We start from the raw sequence: 27,813 nt of genomic DNA, 5'->3' as shown, positions 1-27,813 counted from the left end.
GCAAGCATTGTCAGATCCAAGCGACTCATGATGACTAAGTCAAGTACCTCCTCATCAAGTTTGAAAGAGCTGTTGCCCTCCCCGTCACCAGATCTAGATTGGAAGCAACTATGATTAGGCAAAGACAGACGTTTCCTTTCAGACATGCCCAGGGGGCTGGAAATTACTAGGGCAGCTGGCAGAAAGCTTTCTCAAGAACATACTCTTGGGCCTGGTGTACTGCTGCTGTAGTTATTTGATACTGGACCATTAAGATTTGATCGAAGCAAGAAGTCCAACTCTCCTTATCAGTACAAGCATCACCACAATCGGGAATAGATTTGGTTGCAACACGTTTAAACAGTAGGAGGGATACTGTGCATACCAAAATCATCAGAAAGTGGTTTTATTACACTCTGGGCCTTGGTGAAGTTCATTGTTGATCTTTGTTTAATGGAGTGGTAATTTCCAAACTATTTTGTACATGGAAGCAGAATGGGGGTGTCAACAGGCTGCGGAGACAGAAACTGTGCTGCTTACAAAGTACAAGCTATAGATAGTTGTTGTGTTCGTATTGATTGGCTAAGTCACCTGCCCCTTGGAGCATGTGGTAATTCTGCTTTCTCAAACAGATCTTTCTCATGGTCAGGAGTAGGAAAAGAAATACCTGAAGGGGAAGAAGGGCAAATAACTTAATAGGGTTACATATGACAAGTTCTTGCCGGCTGATTTTCCTGGTGCTGAGTTTACCCACACATTTGATAAAAAACTTCTTAGACAAGTGCCCATGGGTAGTGAACCCTACTAGATTGCTCAAAAGTTGCCTTAGAGCATTTTCAATGGCCTTCTAAAGCTCGCATTCATCTCTGGGTTGCTCTCGTGGGCAATGAATTCACTAATGCTCTTATAGGTTAGTACTTTGTCCAGTATTCCTCATTGTCCTAGTTGGTTGGGTCTGCTTTTGCAGGAGTGTCAAAAGCTGCAGTAGCAAAAATAAGACTAAGTGTAGCAGAAGAATGCTGCAGAACAACAACCGTGGTGGTGCAGTCAGTCAAAAATATTAAAACAGTAGAATACAGTGGCACGGTGCTCTTTACACATTAGCACAATGTTCTTCCCACAATCTGCACCGGGGCTGCCTTCACTGGGAAGCTAGCCTCCCTATTACCCCAAATAAGCAGTACCGGCCACCTGAACCAACCCTACACAGGAGTAGCTAACAAGTAATGTTGCGCAGAAGCGTGCACAAGGGACAAAGCCCACTAAAAGGGGAGACTAGGGCACACCAGCTACTTCTGCAGCAGCTGCTGCTGTCCAATAGTTTGCTATATGAGGATTAGTGTTTTGATTTATGTAGCTATGATGATTACGAGCAAACTGGCCTAGGTTGAGTTAGGACGGGGGACTGGTCTTTAGGGTCAAAGTTCACATGTTGAGAGAAGTGTGAAGTCAGGTATAAGACTATAAAGGTATAAATCTACAGCAGCACCTAACGCCTGCAAACCAATGTCCTTCCAGTTCCCTCAGAATCAGTAGTTGTCAATTATTAGTAAGTCTCGCCCTCCGCCAAAAAAAACCTGAAGAAATTGGAGGTGAGGAGGGTGGGGGGAGGTGCAGTTGGTGTCTTACCATGCTTTGTAGTGGCAACAGTTGAGTTTTTCGAAGTCGTAAGGCACCAGTGCCAGAAGCTAAGACCTCCCACAACATGCATGCAGTTGTTTTAATGCCCAAAAACACAGAGCTGGCCCGCTGCAGATAGCTGCTGCTTGCTTGGTGCTGCCTGGTACTACCAGACACTTCCTTGGTGCCCTTCATGCTTTTTTTCCCCCCGTGGTGCCTCTGGCTCTCTAGCTCCCCAGGCATCTAGGCCGGGCAGAGTGTGGTGTAAGCAGAGGCTTTCAGACGAAGCTGAATCAAAGTCCTGTGCACACGTATTCAGTATGGTGAGGTTCCGGTGTCTGAATCTAATGTTTACAACAGTGTCCATTGGTAAATAACGGAGCTCGACGTCAGATTTTCATGTGAAAAGAGTTTGTATTTCAATTTGATCAGTACAAAAAGACAAACCAGCTGATAGTGTTTCGTCACACAGTGTCACAGATGTGACTCTTCAGGGCTGTCGGTTTGTGGGAGAACGAAATCGCGTGTGCCAGTGTGAATCCACCCGGATCGCAGCAAGTGAGAACTGTTCTATACGGAGGGTAGGTGAAGAATCAAAGAAACCCCTGGTGTCTCAAATGGGGACAACTCTGGACGGGTACATCTAAGTTGGAGGAAATCTGTTCTCCCGGAGTGCTGTGTGGCGGTCGCGCTATCAGACGAAGCGGATGGAGAATGAAGGAAGAGGCAGATGGTGGCGGAGGAAGGAGAGAGAAAAAACGCCACGGTCACAATCCGCATTGGCTCCTAAGCCAACTGACCCTGTGCTCCCAGTGCCAGCTGGCAGCTAACTGGCTGCCAACGTTCTACGCATTGCTCTGCCTCGTGGGTTGCACCAAGCTCACATTCTCTGCACTCTTCCGGGCTGACAAGAACCACAGAGCATGGTTCAGTGCTCAATTCAGCAGAACCCAATTCAATTAACTGCACAGGAACTCACTTCCAAGGTCTAAACGAGTTTTAAAATTAGTTTACTTCTGTATGGGCAGAGTTAAGTTGAGAACCTCTGCTGCCCTCCTTATGACCATGGCGAAGAAGGCAGATTTCTGAGGCCCATGCCGGGGGGAGCGAGGAGAGACCAGTAGTAGGCGGAGTGTCCATGGCATTTGCATACTCAAGATCACCACCTTCGTTGTTCTAAGGTTCCAAGAGGGTCTATTGGTGATGTCTGGAGGCTGAACTTTGACCCTCTTGAATCTGACAAAACAACTGAATCCTCTTCCAGAATCAGGGACCGGCATCAAGGGTTGAGTAAGTGGTGTCAGCCACGGAGTCAGACACGGCGCCTGGACGGACATGGTTTTAACCTGTTCCAAAGGGAGGCGGCATACGGCATGTTTCCGAACCCTAAGTCACTAAAATCAGGTTTGAGGGAAGGTCTGACCCAGTATGGGGAATAGGGGGGGTTGGGGCCTTACTTTTCTTTAGCACGGCTCGCCCAACTTTCTTTAATCCCTTTCTCGTTCCAGACAGCTAAAGTGTAGGAAGCTGGCTCTGTGTGTATACTATACCAAAGTAAGGCATAGTGTACACAGTCCAGTGGAACCCCAAAGGTAGGCAGAGGTAAAAGTAGATACCTTACTCTCGATTTGTGGTAGTGTGAGCGAGCAATAAGGCTTTATCAGAGGGTAGCGTTAAGCATTTATTGTACACACAGGCAAGAAATTATGACAGCGACTCAAAAACTGAACTCTCAGACCAATTTGTTTGTATAAAAATATTTAGTTTTTTTTTTTTCTAGAACCAAGCCAGGCCTGGTAGAGGTAAGTATAACAACACTTTGCAGGTGCAGTTATATACAGTTTGAATGCAGTTGAATTGGTTACAGTAAAGTCATTTGGTTGAAAAGCAGTTTGAATTACTCCTTAATTACTTTTCAGATTACTTTGTACATTACTTTTCAGATTCATTTTCAAGTTACTTTCTCTACTCAGTGTGATATGCCTAGATATCCCACTGGGACATTTCCTAGAAGAAAGTTGAGTAAATCAGTTTTTGTACATTTGCAGTTTTTCAAGGTTTAATACAAACCAACTCCACACAAAGCAGTCAATGCATTCCTATGAGAGAAAATGAAGGAACTAGGGTTCTCCCAGGGTCGAGGATGCACTCACAAAGCACCCTCAGTGGCACTAAGGCGGCCGGGTGCAGAATGCGGAGGCCCAATGTTATCCAATGGGGGATAGGGGGCAGCCGGTTGGTGGCTGCTCTCGAGCAGGCCACAAGGTTGTGGGAGCAAAGCTCATAGGTTTTAGCTCAGGGCAAAGTGGGATCTGAGATAGCACACAAGGTGCACCCACGGCAGCACAGGAGCAGCCGAGTGCACAGTACTGGTTTGGGGTTGGGTGCCCTGTTGATTTCAATGGAGATTCTCCGGTTGCAACAAACAGGCCCGGGGACGAAGATCTTCTGGAGGCGACCATCAGTTGGACAGGTAAGTTGGGATGCCTGGGGATGCTGGGACACCGTTGGTTGGACCACCCAAGGCAGTGGGACGTCCAGTGCAAGGGTGTTTTTAGGCGTCACCTTTTTCTTACCGTCTCTGGTCAGGGATAGGCCGGTAGGGCTGGGGCCAAGTCAGTGGGCGTCATACTCTTGTTAGTTCAGCATGCTTCTTCGGTCCTTCTGCTTTCTTCTTGTCTGAGGAGGCAAGGTTCGGGTCAGGGCTGCACCTAAATACTAGATTTAGGGGCGTTACAGGGAGGTGCAGGTCCTGACCAATGGGTTCCTTCCTTGGGGTGGGTACACCCCTATTATGCCACCCTCCAGTGGGAGGGGGACACAAGACTCACACTGGTTGGCTAGGTCCCCTTAGCTGCAATATTTCGAGGACAGAGTTGTGCTTCACCTCGCACACCTGAGGGGTGGGTTTGGCAAAGGTGGACACACACCTCTCCTCCTAACTTGGTTTTCCCGCCGATTCTCAAGCCCAAAGTGGGGGGTCAGAACCAGTGGGGGGCAGTTGCAGGGAGCAGCAAATGGCTGGGGTAGCTCACAAAGGTGCCAAACCTTTGAAGTGTCCCCTTTCGTGGACCCTGCCCATCCTGGGGAGGAGGCTCGGCACTTCATCCCAGTATGTGCATTGTTTTAGGACCCCGAGAGCTCTTAGAGGCCTTCCCTGGTCACAGTGCCCTTGGTACCTATGGTACCTTTTATAAGGGACTTCATATGGCCAGAGAGTTGCCAATTGGGTTTTGAAACAGTATAGTTTAGGGAAATAACATAGGCCCTGGGCACATGGCTGACAGGAACCCAGGGCACACTCAGTACATCAACAGTTAAGCAAAAAGTTGGTGCAACCATGCAAAAGGGGGCACTTTCCTAAAACAAGTATTTGCAATGCAATCGGCCTCACATTACTGAAAGTTATAGCTATTGGGTTTGCAAATAATAATGAAAGGCAACCAGCTCAAACTTTCAGTAATGTGAGACCTATTGCATTGCAAATGCTTGTTGCATTTCTTGTGCAATATTTGCAACTTGCCCAAGCCATGAGACTTGAATCAAAATCGTACGTTGGAGGAACCTTGAAGGTCGGAGCGGGACCGGAGAGTCTCTGTGCCCATCACTCCGATATGAACAGCTTCTTTAATTTCCTGAGTTTGGCACCTGCTAACTGGGCTTCTTTTTACAGATCGCCATTTATTATGCAGAAGCCAGGTTGTTACGGTGTTTAAATTTTTTGAGGAAGGTTGTGATGGCGCCAAGATACGTGTCAGGTGAACAATGTGCTTTAACGACATCGCTGCTGATGATATTCTTCTTCTGTGCTGGACAGCAATAAAAACGGGTGTGGTCATGACGAGCTCAGCTCGTCATGAGCACCTGAGAGGAATATGCCATGACGAGCTGAGCTCGTCATGAGCACCGAAGGGGTTAAAAGGGTCTGTTATTATTATGATTATTTTTATTTATTTATTTTCTTGCAGTATTCACAAGACTTGAAGTAGTGTTAGGTACCAAGGCACAAAACAATCATTATGAGTGACAGTAACCGACAGTGGTCGGTTACAGGACAAATATGACTTGAACCCTGTTTTAGGAAGAGACATACTGCACACTTTTAAAAAACTTTTTGGGGAAATCTGTCAGAAAGACAGGAAGAGCAGCTCTGGATCCACAGCGGTTGGTGTGGAGAGAAGCTGGTATCAGGTCGCACTCTTATAGTGGCCCGTGGGCATCTGGAACAGACAGACCAGTCATGAAGCCACGTAATGCTACCTGTTGACGCATGAGAAAAATGCTTGAAAGTTTTAAGATCCAGTCCGGCACCTGGGTGAAAATCAGTAGGTCATGAATTTGCAGTTAGAAGCCTCTATCAGAATAAGATGATATGCCCCAAAGGTTGCGCATGTTGAGAAAAAAAAATTCCAAGTCACAAGCATGTTTGAGAAAGCTAGAATAAAAAAGAAAGCAGAATATACCTGCAATATCCTGAAACTTAGGATGTTGTAGCCAGATAGATCTCAGACTGAATGGCACAACCCATCACCATTCTAGAAGTAATTTTTTTGCACATTTTTTAATTATTTCATGGTAGAAGGTTCAGGGCCCATAAAAGTAACAGTGATGATGTTCATGTCTACAAACATCTAAAAGAAAAAATCCATGGCTGAAGTGGTGAGTAGGTCAGTGCAAAGTCACTGAAATACTTACCTCAACAAATGCAAACATCAGGGCATTTTCTGCCATTTTCATCTGCTGCTGGGCTTGACTGACACGCATAGAAAAAGCCTCCCACTTTTCTTTTAGCAGCACATCTAAACAGAAAAAAAAGAATGAGTAAATTGTGCAACAAAGGAAAAGTGGAAATAAATGAAGCAGTCTCTCATTCTTTAACATCTTAATTACTTGAAAATAGCTGATCACAACCTCCTCATTTTATTAGTTGATTTGCGTTTGTGGGCACACTGATAAAATAAAAAATATTATGATCATGAAAGAAATGAAATGAAATGAAATTAAAAATTACATTTCTATAGCGCATAACTACCCGGAGGCCTCGCAGCGCTTACAAGTACCAAGTGATGAGGGGACAGTCATTAAATAGGATGAGCTGTCCTGAACATAATTACCCTGGTGAGTAAAATGGCTGCATTCAAACCTTGAATCTGAAAAGGTTTTGTTTGAACTGGGGGAGAATGCAACAATCTTACTTGTGAGGGACTAGCATACTCTTTAGTAACTGTATACACAAATAAAGTACTTTACTTTGATAACAAATATTTCTGGTGGATACTGCATCTTTCTGCTGATTCATCAACTTGGATCACCCCCAAGTGCAAGACTGGAGGGACCGTGAAACTATTCTCCAAGCAGTCCATCTCCCAGGTGCGCCACACAACTCCAGTGACAGGATCATCATCCCCAAAAGTGAAACCACCAGGCTATAAGCTGCAGCATCTGGCGTGCAGGCACCAGTTTCATCATGATTTTCCAACATCCAATCAAGATAGCGGAAAATAACCAAAACAAGTTTAACAACATCAGAACAACAAAAAAGATCCTGTAACCTTTGAAACTTTATTAAGTTTAGCTCTACCTTAGAAGGGTAGGAGGAATGACAGTAAGGAACATCTGGGAAGGTTTAGAGTATCCACCAGAAACAGTACCTTATACCTCTGATGAATACTTCTTTTTGCTTAATCCCCATCTCATGAAGGAGTCCCACCGGGATGCTGGACTGAGTGGTGATGGCTAAACAAGAAAGAATTGAAAAACAGCTCCAGCACAATAGCAAATGCTTCTTGCTTAGGAGCCAAGCAGTAAAGTTTGCCAAAAACGTAAAATGAGGACTAAGAAGCTGTCCGGCAACTAACTAATGAGACACCTGTGGTCAGAGCTAAGACCACCATGGCTCTTGCGGAATGTGACCAAATACCGGGTCTGGTGGCTTGGGGGACTGATGCAGACACTGTAGAGGTCTGTGTTCGGCCTCATGGTGACGGGTTCAAATCCTGGTGGGTTCACTCAGCCTTTCATCATTCTGAGCTCGAAAAAATGAGTACCATTGAGTTGGCTAACAATAAACGTCTGTTATTCAGCACCAAAATACCCTTGGGTGAAAGTGCCCTTTAAAAAAATACACGTTATGTTATACCAGCACACAAATCTTTTTCTCTAAGTCACAGTTGTAACTGATCATTATACAGAGGTGACCTAATGAGAGAGGGGCAGGGGTTTCTTCTACAATACAGCATTAACCTTTATTGCCCCAGGAAGACGAAACTGTATATTCACTTGATTCTTTTTTGTGCGATAAATGTAGTACGAGATAGCCCTCTGGAGATCCTTTCTGTGCAACCACTCCTGCTCTATAAACGGGCGTGGAAGGAGGGAAGAAAGCCCGGAGAGTGACAGGCTAGCTTACTTGGCAACAAGACACCACTTTTGGCAAAAAGGAAGTGTTGGTAAAACATAGAATTCAGACTCAAAAGGCTCACAGGACAGCTTTCCTGTGGTTTAGAGATGCCACAATTAAAACAAGAGCAGGCATGCGTGTAAAAAAGTATGCCTAACCTTTCAAAAACCTGGCACCAGGGGCAACTTAACAATGTTGGTCAAGCATAAACTGAGAACATCACACCCAAGTACCTTTTCATCTTCGAGATCGACAAGCCCAGCTTAGTGAGGGAGAGCCAAAGTGCAAAACATTAGACAGGCAAGCCTCGAAAGAGACATGGTTCTTAGCCCAGCAGTAAGAAACAGACTTGTTGCAGCATGCAACATAAATAGACTTTGTTTGAGGCAGCCAGAATAACATCCACCAGCTAAAAAACCTAAACAACAACACTCAATAACCACACATGGAGTCAAAGAGGCCGAGAAATTAGGCGCAAGTCTTCACCATCGTGCAATGAACCAGAACTGCCATGGGAGAAAGGCAGAACATAGAGTTCAAACAGTTTGGCAACTCCTCACCTAGTCCAGGACAAAGTTTTTCTACCATTCACACTTAACTGTTCTGTAGCACCCACAAAATGAGTAGGATCAAACTGAGTGAAAAAGGCAAGCCCAGAATCTATAGCAAACAGAATGCGCCTCCCTAGAACCATGTGGTGAAAATCACAGGGCACAGAAAAGTTAGCACTTCCTGTTGAACAAGTGCCTTATCTTTGGTAACGCCGTATCTGGTAGAGAATGTATCTATTCGCAGATTCCTTACTTTGTAAATTTCCCCACCCGTCAGACTGGATCCTGAAGATTTTTTGTGAGCAGTACCCTTGCATGGCTGTAAGTGGCGTCAATCAGCTCCATGTCATCAGCACCGGAATTGGCGTTGCAATATCTATATAGGGTCCACTGAGGCATGCTAACGTGACCAGGAGTTACAGAATGTTAAGTAACTTTTTATCTGATAGAGGATTTTAGCCGCAGATTCCTTACCTTGTGAATAGATACCGAAGCAATAGGGTCCCCAGAAGAGGGTATGTTCTCTATTTTCAAAGGAGAAAATCCTGCAGGACTGAACGGGCACAGAGCCCACCCCTGCGAACCCTACTGGCAAATGTCCAGGGCTGGAACTCCGCATGCTACTGCAGTGGTCGCAGATTTAGCTCTGGGGGAATGCGCCTGCAAACCTTCAGGAGGCTGCTTTTGGCCAGTACATAGCAGATTTTGAAGCAGAGCACAACCCATATGGAGATGGTCCACTTCTGCACCATCCAAATTTTGCACCAACATACCCCACGAAGCATTGGTCATCCATCCGGAGCTCTCGTCTGCAGTCAAGGTAGAACGACAACACTCTTTTTGGGTCCAGCCAGTGGAGTCGCTCCTCAGCGTTAGAGGAATGTGGAGGAGCATAAAAAGTAGGCACGGTGATAGATTGGCCTACATGAAAATGGGTGACAACTTTTGGCAGAAAGCACCCCTTGTGCGAAGCACCACTTTGTCAGGATAGACAGAGATAAGGAGGCTTAGATCAGGCCTGAAGCTCACTCGCTCTGCTGGCAGATGCAATTGCCACAAGGAAGGCTGTTATCAAGGTGCAGAAGCCTTAAGGGACAATTGTGGAGAGGTTCAAAAAGAGCGCACATAAAAATGTTAAAACCAAATTAAGGTCCTACTGAAGCATAATGACTGGTAAAGGAGGGAATAGATCAGTAAGAACCATGAGGAACCAATGTAAGAGGTATGTTCAGGCAACCAGATGGAAGGCAGAAATTGCATATAGATAGCCTTTAAGTGTGCCTAGAGCAGAGCCCTGCTGGGGAAGAGAAAGAATGAAAAATAGAACCTCAGAATGAGAACAGATTTGTCTCCACACTATGCCACAAATAGTTTCCAACATAAGGCGTACACCGTCTTGGTGACCATGTTGCCAAGATAACATTATAGACTTTGGGAGAAAGGTCAAAAGCTGTCAACTGTTGGTGCTCAATCTCCACACAAGAAGGCGGAGAGTGGACAGGTTTAAAGTGGTGAACCATCCCCTGTTGCTGCGACAGAAGATCTTCCAGTAGGGGCAGCCTATTCGGAGGATCCATGGTCCTGCTCAGAAGCTTGGGATATCAGACTCTACGTGCCCAATCCAGAGCCATAGAATGCCTTGGGGCCAGTCATTCTCAATCTTCTTTAGAACCATGGGTAGGGGTGGTATAGGCAGTACGGCTAACAAGGAGGCCTGATCTCCACTTGAGACGAAAAGGGTCGCAGAGTGAGACGAAATTGCGCGTTCTCATTGATGGTAAACAGACCTAACCAAAGCTCTAGTCACTGCTGATACGTCATTCGTAATCTGCTAGGCATCAGCCGCTGAGTTTGTCCGCTCTGGCGTTCAGAGAACCTGCCAGATGTTGAACTACCAGAAATATTCCTTGATGTTCCAGCCATGTCCAGAGACCCAGGGCCTCTTGACTTTTTTTTAATTTTTTTTATTGAGAGTTCATAAGCATACGATGTAATACACAAACGTTTTTCATTGTAAATACATAAATACCATCATTGATAAAAAAAAAAGAGAGAAAAAAAAGAGAAATTCTCCAGCATTATAATAAAAGGAGGAGCTGAAGCCAGCCTTACCAATACAACTTAAAAGTAATAGGCATACCTTATACCTACATTGGAATAACAGCCATTAAACTCTTGCCGCCCTCCAGGCTGCAACTGGTGCCCAAAGTCGTAGACCCATTTCCCTTGTTTTAATGCCCTTTAGCTCATACAGTGCTTCCTCAATATTGTGTATACCCAGCATCCTACAAATCCACATTTGAAAGGTTGGTGCTTCAATTTCCTTCCATGCTGCACTAATTAAAATCCTCAATACTGCTGCAGCTATAAAAACTAGAGCTTCAGCCTCGATGCTCAGAGTCAATTTCACATCGCACCCAATAATCAGCAGAGTTGGGGATATATTAATTCTAACATCTAGCAGCCCCTCTAAAAACACCTCTATCTCAGCTTTGATAGTATTCAGCTTATCACATCCAAAAAACATGTGTATAGTATCAGCTGGGCCTTTTCCACACCTAGGGCAATTACTGTCCGCCTTCTTCCCCCAGGCGAATAGTTTTGCCGGCGTGTAATACAAATTGAATAAGGTTTTAATATGTTGGGCCCTTAAGTTAGATGATCGCAAAAATCTTTTATCCATTGCAAGGGCCCTATCCAGACCTACTTCCGGGTCCCCCAGCTTTGTGGACCAGGCTGATTCCATCTTGACCATATCGTCCGATGACCCTTCTATGAATATTTTGTATATATCCTTAATTCTATGGCCTCCCGCCTTCAAATAATCCAATAATTCACAACTCTTTGCCAGAACAATACGAGGCCTTATTGATTTGATTCCATTAACCAACTGTAGATACTTGAGCTCTTGACAGCCCTGTAGCGAGAACCGCAACTTGAGATCTTTCAAGGGTCTACACTCGTCCTTTACCATTATTTGCCCCAGCGTAACAATACCCTGTCTCTCCCAGTGCCGCCACAGTCCATCCCTGCTCAAATTTGGGAAGAGTGACGAATTCCAGAGTGGTGTAAGATGATGGTACCTGGGTATACCTAAAATTTTCTGAACAGCTGACCACACCCACCATACATCTTTCAATATTTTAAAGCCAAATTTATTAAAATATATCTTTTGAGTTCTCCTCAACAGCACACCAATTGCTTCACTACCCAATGCTAACTGGAAGATCGAGGGTATATCCTCCTGTCTGAAAGTTGGCCCCCCTGGATGGAATAGGATTGCCATATCGATAAGACACGCCCAGTGATAACTCCTAAGATCTGGCAGCCCCAACCCACCTCTTTCCTGTGGCAATGACATATATCGGCTTGATCTCCTTATCTTACCATAATGCCACAGGAAATTCATAAATATGGCTTCAATATCCTTGATGACCTTCTCTTCAATTTTGAAGGGGATTGACCTAAATTTATATAGAACCTTAGGAAACATGGTCATTGTAATGACGTTAGCCCTGCCAATTATCGATAAGTGGAGTGAGTCCATCCTTTTTAAGTCTTTTTCCATTGAGCTCATAAGCGGTGAGAAGTTGTCCTTAATTATTTTCCCAGGTTCTGCATCTATTGTTATACCCAGGTAAACTACTGAATCCACATACCTGGCATCCTGCTTAACTACATTTTTAGAGCACAATACTTGTGTTTTCCCCACATTTAGACGATAGCCCGACAAGCCACCAAACTGCCCAGTAATGTTGACTAGTTCTCTCATAGCTGACTCTGGATCATTAGTGATAACTGCTAGGTCGTCTGCATATGCGAGAAGTTTGGTCTGGAACCCATTGGTAACTACCGGCCTAATGGCAACACTGTTCATTATTTGGGTAATTAAGGGGTCAATATATAGCGCAAAGAGGATTGGTGAGCACGGGCACCCCTGTCTCGTACCCCTTGTTATATCTATCTTCCCAGATCTTTCACCCATCGACTGAATTCTTGCCGTTGGTGTGGAATACATCGCCTGAATTGCCTGTCGAAATCTTGGGCCAAATCCCCTTTCCTCCAAAACCTTCCATAGAAAACTCCATCTAACGCGGTCGAATGCCTTCTCCGCGTCGAGGAGGATCATTGCGACCCCCCCCCCCGGCAGCCCCAATGTCAAATAAAGTAATAGCTCTTCTAATATGGTCAGTAGTACCCCTCCCTGGGATAAACCCATGCTGCCAGGGGGAAACCAAGGTCGCAATGATCCTCCCCATACGAGTAGCCATGATCTTTGCATAGAGTTTATTGTCACTGTTTATCAGGGATATTGGTCTATAGGAACCGGGATTGATCTTCGGTTTCCCCTTTTTGTGAAAAATCACTATATTAGTTTCTGTCCATGACTCAGGTATTACTCCGGTATTCATAACTCCCTTAAACAGATCCAGAAGCATTGGAGTTGTTTCATCCCTTAGACTCTTGTAGATCTCAAGCGGTATAGCATCGGGACCCGCAGCCTTCCCCGTTGCCAGATCTTGCAGGGCCTCTAATACTTCAGCCATAGTAATATCTTGCTCCAAAGAATCTATATGGGCCTGTTGTAGCTTGGTGCCCATTTCTAACCAACTTGTGTCTGGGACCACTGCTTCCGCCTCCTCATGGTACAATGCTTGATAATATTTCCTAAAGGCATCTAGAATTTCAATCGATTTGTCATACGTTTGACCCTCATATTCTATTTGCGTGACTGTATTCTTGGAAGCCACCTGCCTAATTCGTAATGCCAGCGCTCTTCCTGCTTGTTCCCCCGTTTCATATAATCTGATCCTCTGCGACTGATATTCTGCTGCCGCTTTATTAGCCAGTTGTTTCTGAACCTCAACAAGCAACTGGCCGCCTTCCTCGAGACGAACGGTTCCCTCGACCTCTCGCAGTCTGGCTTCCGGGCCAACCACAGCACCGAGACCGCCCTGATCGCAGCTACCGATGACATCCGAGCCCTGCTCGACAACGGAGAAACAGCGGCCCTCATCCTCCTGGACCTCTCCGCGGCATTCGACACGTCTGCCACCGCACCCTCGTGCAGCGCCTCAACAACATCGAAATCCAGGAGAAGGCACTGGAGTGGATCATCTCCTTCCTCGCCGGAAGGACACAGAGTCCGCCTCCCCCCGTTCAGATCGGAGGCCACCGAAGTCATCTGCGGCGTTCCTCAAGGCTCCTCGCTCAGCCCAACACTCTTCAACGTCTACATGAGCCCCCCTCGCAGCCATCGCACGCCAGCACAACCTCAACATCTCCTACACCGATGACACCCAGCTGATCCTCTCCCTCACCAACGACCCCGCCACCGCCAGAGCCAACCTGCACGAAGGGATGACAGACGTAGCCAAGTGGATGTCGAACAGCCGCCTGAAACTGAACTCGGACAAGACGGAAGTCCTCATCCTGGGATCCTCACCCTCCGCCTGGGACGACTCCTGGTGGCCCCCCGCCCTGCGCAGCGCACCCAAACCAACAGACCACGCTCGCAACCTGGGCTTCATCCTGGACTCCTCCCTCTCCATGACCAGACAAGTCAACGCAGTCTCCTCGTCGTGCTTCAACGTCAAGCGCATGCTACGTAAGATCTTCCGATGGATCCCCACCGAGACCAGGAAGACGGTCACCCAGGCCCTCGTCACTAGCCGCCTGGACTACGGCAACTCCCTCTACGCCGGAACCACCGCCAAACTCCAGAAGAGACTCCAGCGGATCCAGAACACCTCAGCACGACTCATCCTGGACATCCCCCGCCGCAGCCACATCTCCGGACACCTGAGAGACCTGCACTGGCTCCCGGTAAACAAGAGAATCACCTTCCGGCTCCTCACCCACGCACACAAAGCCCTACACAACCAAGGCCCAGGATACCTCAACAGCCGCCTCAACTTCTACGCTCCCAAACGCCAGCTTCGATCAACCAGCCACGCCCTCGCCGCCGTCCCCCGCATCCGAAGAGCCACCACTGGAGGAAGGTCCTTCTCCTACCTGGCCGCCAAGACTTCGAACTCCCTTCCGACCCACCTCCGCCTGACCCAAGACCACCTCGCCTTCAGGAAGCAGCTCAAGACCTGGCTGTTCGAGCAGTAGCGGACCCCCTCCCCCAGCGCCTTGAGACCCTCCGGGTGAGTAGTGCGCTATATAAATGCTTTGATTGATTGATTGATTGATTGAACCTCTGCTTTTATAGAGTTTATCCTTTCTAGGCTCAAAATGGATTGTCCCCCTAGAGTTGTATCTCGTCTATGTTGTGCCTCAGCTTCAATCAGCTTGCCCATCAGAAGTTCTCTTTCCTGATTAGCCCTTTTCCAAATCTGAGTAGTATAACTGATGGTCTCCCCCCTTAGTCCTGCCTTGTAGCTATCCCAAACTGCACCCCTGGATGCGCTATACCTATTAGCATCAAAAAAGGCCTGAGACCAACCCTTCATATATCTGATGTACTCCACATCTGCTAATAGTTTCCTATCAAAGGTCCAGGGCCTGGGAGATTTTCGTGGTTTATTGATATCCATAGTTAGAACTATAGGGTTATGATCAGACACGATTTTTGGGAGTTTAATGATTTTAACCCTGCTTAATTGCGTAGCCGAGATCATAAAATAATCAAGTTTTGTATATTTATTAAAAGGGTGGGAAAAGTACGTAAACCCTGGGTCACCTGCCTCTAGGCTCCCCCACACATAAGTTAATCCATGCGATTGCATTATTGAGGTAACCGCTCTATAAACCCTCGGCTTCCTACCTGTATATGGACTACCATCCGAAAAATTAGCTGAGATGTTGAAGTCCCCACATAATACTATTGGAGTTGGCCAATCCGTCAGTTCGTTCTCTATACGATTAAAGACCTCCGAATCATCTATATTAGACCCATATAGCGAGAATATACTAAATCCCAAATTCATTTCACAGATAGCCCACCTACCCATGGCATCTGCCTTACACCGTTTGGCCCCCCCCAGACCAACCTTACTGATAATAGCCACCCCTCTTATCATAGAGGTCTGGGAAGAACAGGACAGGATTTCATATCCTTTTAGATTTAGCCAATGTTTTTTCTTCCAGGGTAGGTGGGTCTCCTGTAGGCATATAATATCTAGACCCACTACACGAAGATATTGCTCGAACCTGCCCTTCTTCTTCCAGTCATTCAAACCTCCTATATTAAGAGATCCAATCCTGAGCTTAGGCATACCTATGTATCAAACATTGCCATCTCATCAACCGATTTAGATAAATACTGGGCACATGATAGAAATACAACTTTTGTTTCAGCATTACTCTTACGTTTATGGATACATTGACAATACAAACTCTTCATTTTTATATTTTCACCCCCCCTCACCCCCCCCCCACCATCCGACCCTCCCCCCCTTAACTTTATCTCCCCCCCCCTTAGACCCCACCCCACACACCCTCCCTGGTGAGGCGCGCAGACAAGGTCTGTGCATGTGATGGATGCAGCATAGCGGTGGACTCCATTAAACCTACTTAATAGTGTAAACCTCAAAAACCAAACCAAATCAATACATATCTTTTAAACGAAATCAGTACATAACTGAAAACTATTGACCACAGCACTACCCCCCAATGTATATGACCCCTAGTACGAAATTATGCACAATTAGTTGATTACAATTTTTTTCCGTTACTATTAATATATAGAGTCCAGGAACTCTTGAGCTTTAATTTCCGAAGAAAAGTACATTGTTTTGCCCAGATACATTAGCACTGAAGTATGCTAACTAGGCTCCAGTTCAGTGTTCTTTACCCTAAAACTGACATGTTCAATTGTAACCCAATAGGCTAGGGCTTTAGCACCCTTGCAAGTTCCTAGTAAATGGTACCCTCATTACCTAGCTGTAGGAAAGTGGCCATTTTTGTCACAGTCCTCAACTTTTTGAAACTGGCACAGATGTTTGTTTTTTGACTGATGTGCACTGAATCCCTGTGTAGGAAGCGGTCTCTTTATATAGTTAACCAAAAAGAGGTATACTGTGTAAAGAGTCCAGTTATCCCTTATAAGTGGACAGGGTATTGCTCTAGCAATCCCAATGTGCTCCCTTAGGGGGTAGTGTGGTAGAGCAGCCTTAGGCTTATCTGGGAGGAGTGTTTGACATCTGCAATACACACCCTGTCAATAAATTATGCACAATTCAATAAGGAGAACACCACCAACTTAAAAAAAATAATAACACTTATTTTTTTTTATTTGACACCAAGATCATCAAAATCAAGTAAGTTTGGAGATAGAAATGTTTTCAGTTTTCCATAGTCAACCCTTGGTGCAATTGTCAGTGGCAGCAATGTCATCCTATGGAGGAAAAACAAATACTGCATACAGGTTCTTTACAGCAACTCCTGGACAGGGATGAGTATGGCGCAAGGTCCAAGGCAGCACTAATAGGTCACCTTGGGCAAAACTAGGGTGGCCGGGTGCAAAGGTGTTGGTTGCCCATTTGAAGTTCATGGGCATCAGACGGTCAGAAAGCGGCTGTAGTTTTAGACACGGGGCCAGTCCAGCGGCACCTACAGGGGGGCTCAGGTCTCACGATGCTCAGGGACGTGGGGACACCTTTGGTTCTCTTTTTCTCGTACTGGGAAGGCCGGGTGCAGCGGTGTCCTGAGGCTTCGGGTTTCTGTCACAGGAATCACTTGCAGTAGAGGGAGCCAGCACAAAGAGGCTGCAGACCGCTTCAGAAGTCCACAGCTGGAAAACCCAAGGTGGGCTTCGAGTCTGGAGGGTCTGTGGACCACACTGGCACCATTGGCCAACTTCAAATCAGGCTAGGGGGGCACAGGTGTAGTGGTGCTTTCCGGTGTCAGGTTTTTGGCAGTCCGGAGTCTTCAGAGGGTTTCTGGGGTGCCTGCAGGATGCAGGGGAGCAGCTCCTCTACTCCACAGTGGTTGCTGGTTCTTAATTGAAGGCTGAAAGTCCTCCCAGGCTTTTGGAGGCACAGGCAGCGACAGGACGAGTCATCTTTGGCGCAATTGTAGAGGACAGCAGACAGGGTGGCAGGGTTGGCACCAAGACGGTTGTTTGTCTTCTGTTCTTGCGACTCTTCATTGTCTGTCTTCTTTCATGTCGGCAGGATCGGATTTCCTCGTGCCAAGAGATCCCCTAAATACAAACTTATGGGGCATTAGGGAAGAGTAAGGTAGACCCCTGGGATCACTACACCCTCTATAGGACCACTCCCAGCAGTAAGTGGGCATACCCCTGTCCCAGCGTTCCTAATTCTGCCATCACAAAGATGGCAGAGACTGAAATTTTGTGTCCACATCAAGCAGCCCACCTTCGGGGTGGAACTAGTCTGAGGAGGAACACATTTCTCAGACTACCAATTTTAACGCCAGTTCAGGAGCCAAATGGGTCCTGGTAAGAGGGGGTGGCATCCCCCTGAGGGTAGGCAGATTTGCATCCTAAAGGTGGCAGGCTCTTTGAAGCCTTTTGCCTTGGAATGCAAATGTACAGGTCATCCTGCTGGTAGGGGGTGTCGAAGCAGGCTTTGTTCCTGAGCTCCTGAGAGCGTTGGCTCATACACCTGGGGTTCAGAAACTCATCTGCGGTGGCAGACTGGTCAGGACCAGTCCGCCAACAGATCAGTAGTTGATAGGTGTTCAGGGGGCACCTCTAAGGTGCCCTCTGGGTGCAAGTATTAATAAATCTATCAATGGAATCAGTGTGGGTTCTTTGATACACTACGTTTGATACCAAAAATCTTTTGTTTCAATGGAGCCATCTTGTAGCCAGGGAACTCGTTTTCACCAGTGTGCAGCACATGTACTAAATAAAAATGGCTTTACTGGTTACTTGTACTGGCCGTAATTGAACTGGCCATCACTGGGGTACATCTGCTCATGCAGATATGTCTGCAGTATAGTTAGGCTATCTGGTTTTAGGTTTAAACCTAGAACAACTGATAAAACCCCACCGAAAGGTAAATAGCTCTCATCAGTGTAAACCTATAAACAATGAAAAAAGACCTGCAGAACCACAAACTAAATGCCATTCAAAGAAAGGAAAAGGAGAGTGAAACCCATTTTTATTTCTTCATGAAGGGCCAATACAATCTATCTTTGTTACAATGCTGCGAGGGCGTGGCTTAACAGCTAGGGCAGCCTACTTTGAAGCTGGGGAACCAGGTCCGAATCTGGGGGAAGGTTCAAACATCCTGTGATTCTGGGCAATTCACATAATTATACACGTATATATCCGTCTGTAATGCAATTGTTGCTCATGTAAAGTGCTTTGATACCTTTGAGTCGTCTTCGCCCTATATAAAACTGCAAAAAAAAAAGTCATCGCTAACATTCTGCTTGACTTTTGCTTTTTAGGGAAATCACATTTGCTTTTTTCAGTTTTGTGGCTGGCTTCATAAAACTTTTCCCAATACGTACCATCATACTGACGTCCCAGACAGAAAATGGGTGAAACCCTTTGATACATCAGCCCCCTTTTAAAGCGAGTCAGTATTGATAGTTGGTGAATTGCAAAACACCCCAGCCTTTAAACATTCAATGCAAGGTACAATCCCAAGATCTGGGATAGTGGTGAAAACATGGCACCAAACTTTTGGAAAACCTGGAACACAGTCACTTGGAATGCTGCTGCAAAACGTTCTTACCAAATTCAACAAAGACTGGAGTGATATTGTTTGTATTTGCGGTGATTCAGATATCTATATATAAAAAGAAGTTGTGTGATGACCGGTCAATAGCGATACCTGAGCTTATAAGTGATCCCCTGTTTTCGATCCTTGCCACATGCTATAAGGTATGCTGAAAGCATATTAACAATCTTCAGATTTTATGAACAATGCTATTGACTTTGTAGTCCATTCTGGTGCACTATTTCGTTATACGAGGGAACTATCAAGCAAATATTTCTCCTTTTGTGGTTTGTGGGGTATCAAACAAAGTCGTCCCAACTGTGTCATTTAGCCAGTGGTTCTCAGTCTTAGAGACCCTAAATGCTATTTTATCCATGTGGTGACCGTTTACAGAATGTTTGTTTAGTGATGATGCCAAAGGCAAGAAATGTGAGGATCTTCGGTCGCATATTGATAGTGATGTGACAAAGTACACTCTCCTGCATCCTTTCATTTTTACAGGAAAACATGACTGCTGTACTGGACACAATACAAAAACTAGTCTGAAAAACACCCTTGTTTAACAAGTGTTCAGCTTAGTTGGAGTAGATGTGAAACCTTTCCTTGAGAGAAGGCCGCATGAAATTGTGATTGACTTTGGCACTGCAAAATGTTCCATGTTAGAATGCTTGCTGTGAGAAAGTGCCATCTCTCTTGCATGGTATGCCCCCACTTTTTGCTGAATTGCTGATGTGCTATGACTGAGTGTGCCCTGGGCTCCTGCCAATCAGGTGCCCAGGGCCTATGTTCCTTCCCTAAAAACTGTGTTGAAACCCATTTGGCATCTCTGGCCACATGGCAGCCCCTGTTAAATGGTACCCTAGGTACCCAGGGCATTTTCACCAGAGAAGACCCCTAAGGGGTGCAGCACCTATTGTGCCACCCTTAGGGGCCCTGCACCTTGACACACACACACACACACACACACACCCTTTGCAGGCTGAGTGTCCTGGTGCAGAACTAAACAAAGAGTCGACATTGCACCCATCCCTGCATACCATGCCCACAAACCCACTGCCCTGGCATACATCAGTCACCCCTCTAGCTGGGTGCCCTATGCCAGTGGTGTGGGCACAGGTGCATGAGCCCTGTGCCCCTACTGTACCCAGAGCCATCCCTGGGCACTGTAAGTGTAGTTATGCCATTGAGAGTATATGGTGCTTGGAGGTTGTCATAACGAACTCCACAGCACCATAATGGCAACACTGAAGACTGAGAAGTTTGATATCAAACTTCTCAGCACATTAAACCCACAATGATGCCAGTGTGGGATGTAATGTAAAATGCACTACAGAGGGCATCTTTGAGATGCCCCCTGAAATCTAACCTACAATCCACGTCTTGTCTGAGAAGCTGCCTAGTCTGCCACACAGCATACATGCAACTGGCCCCCACTGGTTCTGACTCCCACTCTGGTGGGAAGACAGGTGGGAAACCCTAAGTGAGGAAAGGGGGTGTGCCAGCCTCTGCCAGCCCCACCACTCAGGTGGGAGAGGTGAGGTGAAGCACAACTCCGGGCTCCAGCCATCTTGAGGATGGGGAGCCCTACCCAATAAGAGATAGGCTCTTGGCCTCCTCCTACAGGAGAGGAGCAGGATAGGGGGTGTACTCACCCCAGGACAGGGACCCATTGGTCCCTGCCCTTACCCTACGTGTAACACCCCTAAATGTAGTATTTAGGGGCACCCTGAACCTTCATTCCAGACTTTATTCCCTTACACTGGCGGCATCCCAGATTACTGCTGACAGCGCCTGCGCTGCTTGGAGCGAGGACCTAGGCACCGATCTCTCGCAGGAGGTCTGGCAGTACTGTTGTAAGCAGACAAAACGTGTGTCCCCTAACTACTGCCTGCGCCTCATACATTTTAAATAGCTGCATAGATTAGCTTTCACATGCCTAGCTGCGCAAAATTGGTCTCACTCCCAGCGATAGATGTCTCCGATGCTCAGCCCCTGCTGCAGACTTCTACCATCTTGCCTGGCTGTGCCCAAAAGTCTCTGCATATTGGCGTGATGTGTGCACAACCCAATATTAACTTACACCACATAGTTCCTTTGAACTTTTCACTTTTTCTTTGCACTGCTAGTCATTTCCCACCTGTCACTATTTTCCAACCATCATATTTCAGTGTCCTCTACAAGGATTGGGCTACAATCTACCCAATCCATAGTGGACAAGTTTCCACTTCCTTCGGGTGAAGGATCCCAAATGATGTAGGGCGGAACAGGATGGGTATCTGATGGGAACACAATTTTTCACTATGAAAACCATGGATTTCTAGTTTGTATCCCAATCATTGTACAGTTTACTATTTAGCTTCCAGTAATCTTGACCCATTGTCTGTGTAAAGTTTTTGTATTGCATGAAGGGATCACAGCAATGCGAGGTCATTAAATATTTCCCTAATATTCCCCTACTATGTGTATAGTGTTCTAGAGCAGTCTCCAGATTGCGGGTGTGTTGTTATTATTTTTTCCACGACTCAATTGAGTCACAGGATTGGTAATTTTGATCGAGTAGAGGAGCCTCTTGTGGTGAAATACTAGACGGATAATTAATCATGGCCACGAATCTAGGTCTAGCATTTGATGAAACCGAAATCCAGGCATTACTCCTGGAGAATCCTAGCATGCTGGATATGTTACCAACTACCTGCACTATCCCCGAAGAGGGATGGGCAAAAGTATTAGTTCTCAAAAAGAACCTGGCGAGAGTCAGTGTACACGGTATAGTCATGGCAGACTAAGAAGCAATTGTGCCCCTAGCGGCTTAATTGTAGGAAACATTCCTCGTCTTTTTTTAGACGATAAAGAATTCCTGCATGACTGGTCGCTTATAGCGTGGAAGTGCACACGCGACTGGTTAGTGCTCATAATCAGAACGGCGAAAAAGACAGTGGACAAAATCTTGGTGGAGATCCAGGTCCTTGAAGGACAAATCAAAGCTACTATTTCATCAAGCAAAACTTTCTCAAAACAACAAGAGGAAAGTAGCAAATCCAGTAAAGAGTTTAGAGATTCTATACTCTTTACCAAACTTGAGAAATTCAAAAAGGACCTGGCCAAATTCTCAATGGAGAAGGTGTATCCATATATAAGTGACAACTTTTTTCTTTCCAACCAAAAAGATGGTCGAAAAGGAGGTTCTAACTATGGGAGCACTAGCTCCGATGGTGCCTCAAGTGATTCGAATGGATCAGACAACAGCCAGTCACCATTCAGACAGCGAGGAAGAGGAGGTAACAGGAGGGGTTGGAGAAGTTACAATCAGTCGTTTTCCCAACCACCTATTCCACCTTGGTGGCAGCCCTCACCATGGGGCCCACCCCCTTTTCCCGCTATGATGAACCAATATGGCCCACCACAATTTTATGGTGATTACAACCAACAGCCTTTTTTAGGAGGGGGCAGGAGGAGCCGTGGCCGTCAAAGAAATCCCAGGCAGGGACAGGTTCGCTGGAATCTACCCCCCCAGACCATGGATCTGAGGAGCGGGAAGAAGATCCCACAGGATCAACCAGCAACAACGCCGGGACCAGTTTAGTCATAAATCTCAGTTCACAACCATTAACCGAGATTCAAGAACAGGTAATAAATAAAGGCCTCGGGTTCGTTTCCACGAACCGCACCGATCCTTTTCAGGCGCAAATTGAGATAAGCAAACTCTACAGAAAGATAAGACTGCACTATCTCTTCGCCCACAAAACATCAGAAATAAGCCAAACGAGTCTGATTGCCAATACAGGGTTAAAAAAACCTTCCACTTTCAATCCCACCACGATGGGTTTGCCCCCGAAGGTCTTGACCTTCGAGGAAGCCGTAAATCATGACATCCAAGAACTCTTCTCTAGTAGACAAAAGAACTTCTCAAATCTATCCAGCAAAGAACGAGATGCCATTGAAGCATTGACAAAAAATCCCCTAATCGTAGTCAAACCGGCTGATAAAGGGGGAGCTGTTGTCATTTTAGATGTCGACACTTACCGCAATGAGTGCTTAAGGCAACTCAATGACGGTAAATCTTACAAAAAGCTAACAGAAGATCCTACTGCAAGACTAACTAACATCATCGGGCATGTAGTCGAGGAGGCTCTCGCGGAGGGATGGATTACTCCCAAAGAGGGCCAATACCTTTGTACCTCCAACCCGGTCATACCTTATTTTTACCAACTACCCAAAATACATAAGGTTCAGCGTCCACCTCCGGGGCGCCCCATAATATCGGGGATAGGATCTTTGCTGGAGCCCTTATCGACTTTCGTCGATGTTTTTTTACAACTAATGGTACAAGAAATGCCTACGTTCTTGAAGGACACAAAAGATGTCCTTAGACTTTTACCCGATATCGATTATGACATCCAGACTGACATCCTGGTGTCATTCGACGTGGAAAGTCTATATACATCGATACCACAAACTGAGACACTACAAGTGATTGAGGAGTTACTTTTTGCACGAGAGCTGAACTCTATAACTCCAGTCAGGTTCATCATGACGCTAGCAACATTGGCCATGACAGAATTTTTTTTTGCCTTTGAAGAGTCGATATACCTACAGATTAGCGGGACCAGTATGGGCAGCGTTTTTGCCCCCAGTCTCGTGAATCTTTACGTGCAAGAGTTCGAACAGGAGCACGTGCTCGCAGACACTAACCCCCATCTTGAGTGTCTGCGAGCGTGGAAGCGCTATATCGACGATATTTTCGTCATATGGCGCGGAAATGTATCCCAACTTAAAGAGTTCCATGAGTGGTTAAACCAACGCAATCGGTTCCTGAAATTCACCATGGAGCATGATGTAAACAAACTGGCATTTTTGGACTTATTGATCCATGGCAAATCTCAAGGCCTGACTTCAGAGCTCTTTAAGAAGCCGATGGCCCGCAATTCGTTGCTCAACTACCATAGTTGCCATCCGAAATCTTTAAGGGACAACTTGCCCTACAGGCAATTTCTGCGCATACAAAGGAATTGCACGACCAAGTCGTCCTTTGAAATACATGCAAAGAACTTGACACGAGATCTACTGGAGAAGGATTACCCCAAGAAACTGGTTTATCAGTCCAAAAAACGAGCGGCAAATAATAGAGCTAGCTTGCTCGATATATTACCTTCCAAAGAAAAATCTACGCGGATGACATGTGTGACAACGTTCGGCACATCCTCCAACCAGATTTCTAAAATCATCAGAAAACACTGGGGCATCCTCAACACCGGGAAAGATACCTTGCCAGTTCCTCTCTTTGCTTTTAAGAGAGGTCAAAATTTAAAAGATAAACTGGTCCATACCAGACCAAGGACGGACTTTCCGAGAGCAGTTGGAACCCTTTGGGACATGCCTGCAGTCACTGGCCATCACCCCTGTGGACAATGTGCTGCGTGCCCGCAGACCTCTAAATCAACCACGATTAACATTGGAACCGAACGACCATGGGAGCAACGAAGGTTTACGAACTGTAATAGTTCAAACCTGATCTACCTCATCACGTGTCCTTGTGATAAGAGGTATGTGGGCATGACCACGAGAAAAATAAAGATAAGAATATCAGAGCATAAGAGCTCGATCCGCTGCAACAAGCAGGCCACCAGATTAACCAACCACTTCTTATCAGCCCGACACTCTCCAACCGATCTACGCTGGACAGTGTTGGAGCAACCAGTCATACCCCAATATACCTCTAACATCAGCACCTTTTTACACAGAAGAGAACAGAAATGGGTGTATAGACTTCGTACAGACAAAGTGGGATTGAATGAAGACATCCCTTGGATGTCGCTATAAACTCTCCCACGTGATGACTGCGCCACAAGATACTGCAGATTATCGCTAACAACGTGGGATATTTATATGAGACCGCGTGTGTTGCATTGCGCAGTGGCTTAGAAATAAGGCAAAACCTACTTTGAATGATGGCCAAGTATATGCTCTACAAGTTGAGAAATGTCTCTCTATTGTTGATTATCACATTTACAACAACTCACACGCTATGGCAGTGGTTAGTCAGTGGACATGCAGTCTGTTCCCACTAACCATCATTTTTATTGAAATGATTCACAATTTATTATACACGTGAATAAGCCCATAGGCATCATTATATGTCCATGTTGTTAAATATAAATTGTTGTCATTATTAATTCAAAGTTGCGACATCTCGCGCTACACTTTTGTATACGAAACTACATTTCCCATGAGTCCCAAGTGAGACACATGACGCCCTATATATAGGACGTAAGTAATCTTTATTTGTAGTTAGTGCTTTTAACAAATTTGATGTTTGCACATTTGTTGTGCTTCTTTTCCCCTCTATGCGTGAGTCTGATGTTTTTAAATGTCTAAAGAGAGGCAATATCCGCTCACGCTCTGGGAGCGGACTACATTACCCAACCTAACAAATACGAACAGCGGTCACGTGATCAAAGCGTGGCGCGCAGAGACACGTCATAACAACTCGCTTCCTGTCCGTTCGGTACCTCCCACTAGACAGCCTGGACGGCCGTCAGGAGTACCGACGGACAGGTAAGCCTATGACACGGGGATTGGGCGTAGGAACCTGATCTGTATCCTCGCTCGATTATTTTCATTTTTTTCATTGCCTTCAATGCAAACGGGCGTTCACTCTTCGGCGATATGTGCCGAGTCTGACCTGCATCCCCGCTCGTTTTCTCTATTGCTGCCAGGTCAACACAAACGAGCGTTTACATCATGGCGATGTGTGCCGAGTCTTGTGTTAGTAATTCTGAAGCTGTGTCCCCACTCAGTGATATTCTAATTTGTGGTGAGGCGTCACTGTTTACATGCCAGCGGCACACTTTCTACCAAGCAGTCAGCCTCGCTGACATTTTCTAGCATAGCGCGGTTGTTTTCAGCGCATATCAATAAAAAACTGCAAGACAAATTAGTCTTTTGCGAGATGTGATATAAAACATTACACACAAGGTTTGCCTTTTAAATAGCGCTGATCAGATAAGAAATAATAACATATCAGGTCTAGCTGCTTTGTCGCATTTGGTTCTTCCTCTTCCTTTATTATTTTTCCTGTTTCACTCTATAGAGCGGTGCTCCATTTAAACCTGAGCTGTAGCCGGGTGAGGTGGAGAGTTCATTCCCCAAATAAAGGGTGAGTGGGCATGGTGTTACCCTGCCTTTGTATCCATTTTTTGCTCTGTAGCAATTAAGTTGACTTTTTTGCAACCATTGATCATTATTCCTTGACATGATTTTTAGACCAATGTGTAATTTCTTTGAAGCTATAGATATTAACTGTATATGTGTATCTGTGTGGTTTTGTTTCATATGCTCACATGACCGATTGGATCATCTACTTGGGCGATCTCAGGTGATATGAAATTTATTTACCTAATCACTTTCACACGGAAGCAGTAGCATTAACAAGGTCCTGAAGAAGCAGACGGGGATCATTTGACCCCATTATACTGCAGAAACATGTCGACCTCCTAACATCTAAGTAGTTATTTGTTACACTACTTGCACTGTTTTTATTCATTTGGGTGTGGGTAGGATCATATTAAATATTTTTTCCATTCCCACAACCCAATATTAACTTACACCACATAGTTCCTTTGAACTTTTCACTTTTTCTTTGCACTGCTAGTCATTTCCCACCTGTCACTATTTTCCAACCATCATATTTCAGTGTCCTCTACAAGGATTGGGCTACAATCTACCCAATCCATAGTGGACAAGTTTCCACTTCCTTCGGGTGAAGGATCCCAAATGATGTAGGGCGGAACAGGATGGGTATCTGATGGGAACACAATTTTTCACTATGAAAACCATGGATTTCTAGTTTGTATCCCAATCATTGTACAGTTTACTATTTAGCTTCCAGTAATCTTGACCCATTGTCTGTGTAAAGTTTTTGTATTGCATGAAGGGATCACAGCAATGCGAGGTCATTAAATATTTCCCTAATATTCCCCTACTATGTGTATAGTGATGTGTGCACCGCCATCACTGAGATCACGTCTACACCGGTCATGCCAGACCCGCTACTCTGTCTTTTAGGCTTTGTGAAATATAGCACGGACGCCTCCCGCTGGCTCACTGCTATGCTGCTCATTCTCGCACGGCGCGGGGTCTACATGCATTGGGGATGGAGACCTGCGCCCATGGTCGGCGCTTGGCTTGAGGATGCTGCGCGTTGTCAGACGCTTCTGTCCGAATTCTGGGATTTGATACCGGCGGCTTCCCGCCCGCTTGACACCTGGGGTCCCCTTGTCTCTTACCTCCTGCGCCAAAGCGCTTTAGCCTTTGCAGCCTCTCTCGCCGGCACTCTGCCCGCAGCGGCCGCCGGTGATTGCTCATAGGGTGCGGCCTCCCCATACGTGCGCTCTGCTGGCTCCCTGTGGCCTCTCTCACCAGCACTCTACTTCCCCAGGGCATTCCTTTAATGCCCTTTTCACTCCATCTCCTGTCACTTCGCTCCAGGTACTGTTATGAGCACCTTATGTACAATTGCTCCGATGATGCATGTAACAGATGTGGTTCTCCTCTTTGAGTGCGGGATCCACGCCTACGTACATTGTAACTTAATGTGCAAGTTTATCTATAAAGGTTTTGA

At 45.9% G+C, this 27,813-nt stretch overlaps 1 protein-coding gene across 1 annotated transcript in view; it reads right to left on the bottom strand.

The window, feature by feature from the left end:
- Positions 1–27,813, bottom strand: part of MDN1 (midasin AAA ATPase 1) — a 2,221,312-nt gene that overhangs the window by 1,969,548 nt on the left and 223,951 nt on the right. Inside the window, exon 17 of the mRNA XM_078648266.1 lies at positions 6,295–6,398. Coding sequence (XP_078504392.1) covers positions 6,295–6,398 — 104 coding nt within the window. The remainder of the gene's footprint in view (positions 1–6,294; positions 6,399–27,813) is intronic.

Source organism: Lissotriton helveticus, chromosome 6, assembly GCF_964261635.1.
Source record: "Lissotriton helveticus chromosome 6, aLisHel1.1, whole genome shotgun sequence".
Taxonomy (NCBI): Eukaryota; Metazoa; Chordata; class Amphibia; order Caudata; family Salamandridae; genus Lissotriton; species Lissotriton helveticus.
Note: the sequence above shows the minus strand (reverse complement) of the source record. Positions and strands in the feature narration are given on the sequence as shown.